This window comes from Populus euphratica, unplaced genomic scaffold, assembly GCF_000495115.2.
Source record: "Populus euphratica unplaced genomic scaffold, PopEup_1.0 scaffold2674.1, whole genome shotgun sequence".
Lineage (NCBI taxonomy): Eukaryota > Viridiplantae > Streptophyta > Magnoliopsida > Malpighiales > Salicaceae > Populus > Populus euphratica.
In genome coordinates this window covers 2,212-8,837 of record NW_011502517.1, presented here as the reverse complement: position 1 = coordinate 8,837, position 6,626 = coordinate 2,212, and the positions used below count along the sequence as shown (strand labels likewise).

General features: G+C 34.4%; 1 protein-coding gene across 2 annotated transcripts; it reads right to left on the bottom strand.

The window, feature by feature from the left end:
• Nucleotides 1–1,370: 1,370 nt before the first annotated feature.
• Nucleotides 1,371–6,087, bottom strand: LOC105119243 (uncharacterized). 2 transcript variants are annotated; one of them, XM_011017369.1, is made up of 10 exons: nt 5,639–6,086; nt 5,090–5,184; nt 4,658–4,725; nt 4,524–4,567; nt 4,196–4,273; nt 3,953–4,106; nt 2,795–2,947; nt 2,575–2,685; nt 2,277–2,342; nt 1,371–1,718 (listed from the first exon to the last, which is right to left on the bottom strand). In XM_011017369.1, exons 1-10 carry the CDS (start codon nt 5,950–5,952, stop codon nt 1,620–1,622), a joined length of 1,182 nt encoding a protein of 393 aa, XP_011015671.1. In that variant the 5' UTR covers nt 5,953–6,086; the 3' UTR covers nt 1,371–1,619. The 2 variants fall into 2 exon arrangements, with proteins under 2 accessions (XP_011015671.1, XP_011015672.1); XM_011017370.1 differs by lacking the exon at nt 1,371–1,718 and adding an exon at nt 1,951–2,150 and having other exon boundaries at nt 2,259–2,342; nt 5,639–6,087.
• Nucleotides 6,088–6,626: the final 539 nt, after the last annotated feature.

Below are 6,626 nucleotides of genomic sequence, written 5' to 3'. Positions count from 1 at the left end.
TTGATACTTCAAGTGCAAAATGATGATATAAAACCTTAATAAAAATACACTTTTAAGTACTAATCATAGAGCATACCTAAATCCAAGTTCTATAACTCAAGTTATGATCCAATAACATAATAGTATTCCAATTTGGATTGAACCAGCATTTATTTTCTAAACTTAGCCCTCTTTTTATCTTCTCAATTTCAATAGTTAAACTTACCAATCAATCAGTTGATTTATGTAATAGACCTGCATTTAAGATGAACATTTACTATAAATTAAAGATATCTTATATTATTAGATATATTATTACAAAACATGTTATATTTAAAAAATTATTGATACTTTAAATATAAAATAATAATATAAAACCTTAATAAAAATACACTTTTAAATTTATCCCACTTGATCTCTGCTGCACTAACCTTGAGCCAAAGGATGACTCTACTTGTGTATTCTTGTGCTGTGGTCATTAATTTAGGCAAGCCCAATGGACCTTGTCTAGGGTTTCCTATAAATTTTTACTATCGTCTAACGTGTACTTCCTTTCTTTGAACCTGCTACCAAATGTCTTTCTTTTCCCATTTTCAGTCCACGCTGGGGGGTTGGGGGGGGGTGTCTTTTTTGGGTTGATTGCATCATCAGAATCACAGAAGTGTTTGATTATAAATTTATTATTGCCAGGGACAGCACAGCAGTCTCTCCGGGGTTTTTTTTTTTCCCTTCTATTTGAAACTCTGCGAGCACTTCAAATCATTTTTTCTTGGTACTAAGAAGTCATTTTTTCCGGTTTTTGCCAAGTAGAAGCATGCAAGTTTAGAATATTCAATCCCAGTTCTGGCGGACGTTAAAGATAACAGATTAAAATCCCCAATCCACACGCACATCCTCAACAACAAATGTTTCTTCTATTCCTCTACAGGAAGTTTGTAGATACAGATGAAGACCGCATCTTGTAATCAAGAAACAAGAATATATGTATGTATGTATGTATGTATATATATATATATGTATGTATGTATATGTATATGTATATGTATTTACATATATATTAGCACATTAATTTGTTAAATCACTGGCGAACTTGAATCAGTTATCATGGATTGGCATTTACACGATTCCAAAATATGCTGAATGATGTTCAGTAGGTAACGAGTGTTTGTTCCTAGACTAAACCACTACTAAAAACAAAAAAACAAAGACAAAAAATGAACAAGGAGTCGTCAGTTTTTGGCAAGTCTCAAAGTCCAAACCATATCAGAAGCTAAGCCATATTCACAAGGAAACTTGCACAGCTGGTGTGTTTGCAGAAGCAGAATCATCAGAAGCCGCCAGTCATTTGCAGCATCTCCCTCTTGTATCACAATTAATAATCGAAAAACAGCTTGAAGAAAAATCCGGAAGTCACAATTGATTGAAAAGAGAGGTCATGTAATTAAGACCTGACCATTTTAAATTACATTTGTATTAAAAACTACAAAATGCAAACCCACCCAACCCCACCAAATATAAGAAGAAAATCAAAAGGGGTAAATGCAGAAAAAAGAAAATACACAAATGCAACTGATTACTAATTAACACAATCGTGCCTGCAAAAGTATACAAAATAATTGATTATATAATTGAGGCAGCTTTTATTGGTCACCATGAAGCGCGGAAAAGATCCAATCTGAGGCTGCTATGTGAGTGTCCCCTTCAATACATGGAGAAAGTGATACTGGAGTTATCGCAACCTAGTGTTCCAAAAGAAAATAAAGGCAATAAGCAGCCGCACTAAATTTTAGTACTTAAATTACAAGTTTTGTTAGCCTTCCCGTAGCATTTTAAACAATTTAAGGCCCAGAGATTTCTTTTAGCCCTAGCCCTTGTTCTGCACAAGCCCTCAACTTAAGTACAGACAATTGGCAGTTCGCCATGTTTGGTGCTAGGTTATAATCCCAAGGGTCAGCCACTATTTGCAAAAAAAAAAAAAAAGATTTAGCCATACCAATCACAACTTTCATTGTGATGATGGCACACATAGCCTCAAGATCACAGTCAGATCTATAGCTTCCGTTCAAAAACACAAGGAACAATTATATATGTCTAGGGCTCATCAACCCAATGCCTTGTGAGATTCCAATTGATATTTGTATAAATTCTAGATGAGCAAAAAACATGCATTGCCCTCAATCCCTCAACTTAAGTACAGACAATTGGCAGTTCACCATGTTTGGTGCTAGGTTATAAATTCTAGATGAGCAAAAAACATGCATTGTCCTCAATGTGGAAAATACAACATTTTAACTTACAAATCCATTTTCAACTGCTCTGAAATCCAGATCCTCATCTGTATCCTCCAGCTCCTTGTCCAAAAACTGAAAAATACATTAAACCAGTGCTGAAATCATAACTGCATTCATTTATTGAAATCTAGCCATAAAAAGTAAGTTTAGTTTAACATTGACTATACTGAATTCCAACGCAAAATTTATTTCTTTAAACTTCCTAAATTCTAGCTGCAAAATAAGCCATTAAAAATTATTCGTCACAATTAAAAGCCATCAAAATTGTTGTTGAAAGCATGATGGTAGTTAGGATTTTCTTGACCTCCATTCGAAAATACTTCTTCACCCGATTGCTATCAGATTTTCCACCAGCCCCAACTGATTCAATCTCTAATATGTTCTTCCTTTGTGTGGTCAAACGGCGAGCTGCACCCTGAGAAGATACAATGCCATGAAAAAAAAATGCATGGGAGTGCTCTTTACAAAAGAAGTTACAGAGAAAGAAAAATGAAGCAATAAGTTCTTTTACAATAGATACTCACAGCAGCAGAGGCATCTCTACTAAGCTGTGCAAGCTGGAGGCCAAGACTTTGTTGATTAGACATGACATGTCCAGCTGAAGGATGCCGATTAGCTGAAACAGCTTGCCAGCTAGGTGAGGATCTCCACATACTTCTCTTAGTTAGTTTGAAGCCCTGCCAAGGAAAAAGAAAAGGAAAGAGAAAACAAAGAGGATCTGCTTAGAGAGATATCTAACAGAACTTACATACAAGAACAGAAAAGAATATAGTTCTGGTACTCCAACAGAGCAGGTGAACTTCTACCATAGGTTCATCCTAGGGTAGTTGTAGAAGCTATACATCATTAAACATCCTGCCCAGTGATGGGAGAATTGTTTTTTCTTTGGAGGCCACTATTAAAACACTTACCTGAATCATAATCAATGATCCAATAACCAATATATAATGACCGCAGATCCTAATCATGATTCAAGCAATATTGTGTGCCCTTGGCCTTACTGTTGGGATGACAAATAATTCCTCCAGAACCAACCTCCAATTGACAGCAGGAAAAAGAATAATAAGATCTTTAAACCATCCTATGTGGTCTTTGAAACCTTCATAATTAGGAATTTTGCAATAATTACCAAGTTCTTAATAATAGAAACTCAACTAATGAAATATAAACAACTGAAATTTAAGAAGTGGAGTTTCTGTGACGATCTAGGAAGACCAAAATGTTGATCAAGTAAACCCATTTATGCAGCTTGGAAACAGTAGTCAGGCTAGGACATGATGTGGGTGAATTTCTAAAACCACCCACTATTTATGACTTCGACCAACAGCGTCTCATGTTGACATTCAACAGGTATCATTTCTAGTTGTTGTTGACAATGTGTTAACTTTCAAGTACCTTAGATGGTATCTACTGTGGGAAAACTTCAGAATCCACCCGAACCCATCTCCTTTTCTTAACCCAATGAAATTGTCTGACGGCAAATTCCTACAATGACATTAAAACTCCCCAAAAAATCTTCTCCACGTGAACATGGCTCCAATCATACAGCATCCATCAATAGATTAAATATACTACCTAATGGTCTATTAATTTGACAGCTGTCTATAGTTATGTGCATATTGTCAATAAATAACAAGCAGCATCTGTGAAGCAATCTGAGAAAAATACATAATAGTGCTTGCCTTGTTTGCAGATGGAGATGTGGGGATTTCAATATTCAGAGAGCAGCTCTTTGGAAAAAGCCCCTTTTCAATATCTCTGATAGCAGCATTTATCACTGGCAAACAGACAGCAACTGCATCCTTAAAATCACTTTCTTGGCTTTCGTCCTTCTTCCTATAATAGATTACAACTCCAAAACATTGCTTGTAGACAAGAAGAAGAGTAATAAAATCCCCACAAAAAAAAAAAAACCTTGAAGTTACCAATTCAGTGATATTGACAGGGATGGGACACCACAAAATAATGCTTCTCTAGCTCCAGCAACAACACCCGAATAAATCCTGATGAGTTTTGCAAGTAATGAATGAATTTTATCCCCAAGGTTGTAACAATTTGCTTAAAACAAAACCAGCAAGAAACAACAAATGTCTGCCTGTACACATTCACTTATTGCCACTAACTACAAAGATCTAAATTTAATCAACGACATCACTGACATATAATTTGAAAAGTTTGTCCAGCTTAAACAAGCTACTGGAAATTCAGACAAGATAATATAGGAACATGCCCAAGCACAGGAAGAGAGGGTACATGTGATGGCCACAGTTTGATCCCCGATTAATTCCACTAATTACCTGAAAATAAAATAAAGTATAAATTCTCAAGAATTCATCATGGATACAGGTATTCTGTTATCTCAAATAGAACAATAAGTAAATTCTAACCAGCAAAGGCTTTGACCAAGAAAACAGTGCTCCAGATAATGCTAATGAGACACAATCCACTGGAGTCCCTGAGTAACAAGTACCATGAACAATGCCCATTACTAAAACAATTGCATCAAGAAGTGCAAAACACACATCAATTCACCATTCTAGCAGACATGTGTAGCCATTAATATGGATGAAATTGATGAAAAAGCAAATTGATCAGTTCTTCCATACTGTCATGTTGATAGCCCTAGAAAGGAAGTTTTTTAAAAAAAAGACACATCTTCCTGGACATTCTTACAAGAATAATCAAAACTAATAAAAGTTAACAAATCTTGAATTCTTAAACTGGAGGTGGCTCGGTTACTACAAGCATACGATGCATTTAACAATTAATATTTCCAAATCTAGGGTGCAGAACTAAGGAAAAATAAGATGCGCTTCTACCTGAAACTTCATAAGCTATGGCACCGTTAATTTCAACAGACGTTACAGCAATTGCTTCTTGTAAAGTCACAGAATGACTGGATACTGATTTGTCCCTGACCAGCCAATTCACAAACTAAAGCAATCAGGGAAAAAAAACTCCAAATTCAATACCAATGAAAAAAGTAACGAATTACCACATATGAAACATAATTTGAAAACTGAAGAGAAATTCATAAAGTAACTGAAAACTAGAGAAAACCAGCACACCCGAGGCAAGTAAATTAAACCAAATAGAACATAAATATTTAAAACAAATTTTGAAAAAAATATGAACATAATAAACAGAACCCATATGCCCAGATGTGAAAATCTACGCTAAAAAAACAAAACAAAAAAGAAAATAATGAAGAAGAGAACCCATCTTCCCAGATACGCAAAACCAATTCAAATCCCATCACCAAATCCTCCATCTCCAAACTTAAAAATTGAAGACAGCCCTTATAAGAAAATAAAGCAGAAATTAAGCAGACGCATTAAAATAAGGGGGGAAATGAGAAAAAAACCCACGATTGAGGAGCGCAAACATGGACATTATAGAGACCTTCACGAACCAGAGCTTCAACAAGAGAAACAAGACCAGGGGAGTCAATCCCATCTCCATTAGTAACCAAAACAATAGGCTTTGAATTATTGCTGTCTTCTTCAGTGTTTTCAACACAAGTGGAAGTAGATGGCTCGGCTGATTTATCATTACCATCATTTGATGGGTCAATTTCTTTTTTCTCTTCTTCTCCTCCACCACCTTTTCTGCTTAAAAGTACTTGTTGTAGATTGGAAACCAGACCTGGAGGCAACATGTTATTGTTCTTCACAGATGTCATTACAAACAGTTTCTTTGAGAGAGTTATAGAAAATCAAAAACCTAAAGACACATAGAAACCGGGAGAGAGGAAAGGAGGCTAGGAAAGGAAAAACAAAAGAATAAAAAGGAGGGTAATTAATGGATAGACCGGGTCTGACGGATGGAAAGAGCCTGTCTTTGTAGTCAGGAGAAATTTAAAAAAGGATAGCAGGGAAAAAAAAAACCTAAAGACATTCGTTCCGTTTGACATTCCGTTTGACATTGCTGAGGAGGTTTTATTTTATTTTATTTTTTGTTAAAAATTTATTTTGTTAGTATTTTGTTAGTTTAAATTAATTTTTTATATGTTTTTGGATTGTTTTTTATGTTTATATAAAAATAAATTTTAAAAAATAAAAAATATTATTTTAATATATTTTCAAGTTAAAAACACTTAAAAAAACAACATTTATCATACTCTAAAATACCTCTTAATTAATTCTTATTATTTGGCTGCCTTAGTAGTATATTTTTTTGTAAATTAGCAAGTTAGAAAAAATATTAATTTTTTTAAAATTAGCAATATAATTTAAAAGTAAAATAATGAGATTTAAAAAAGTTTTCAAAAAAGATTACATTCTCACCTTGTTACACTTCTAAAATGTGACATTTATGAAACCAAACGCAACAAATTAGTTGTCGCTTTCAGAAGCA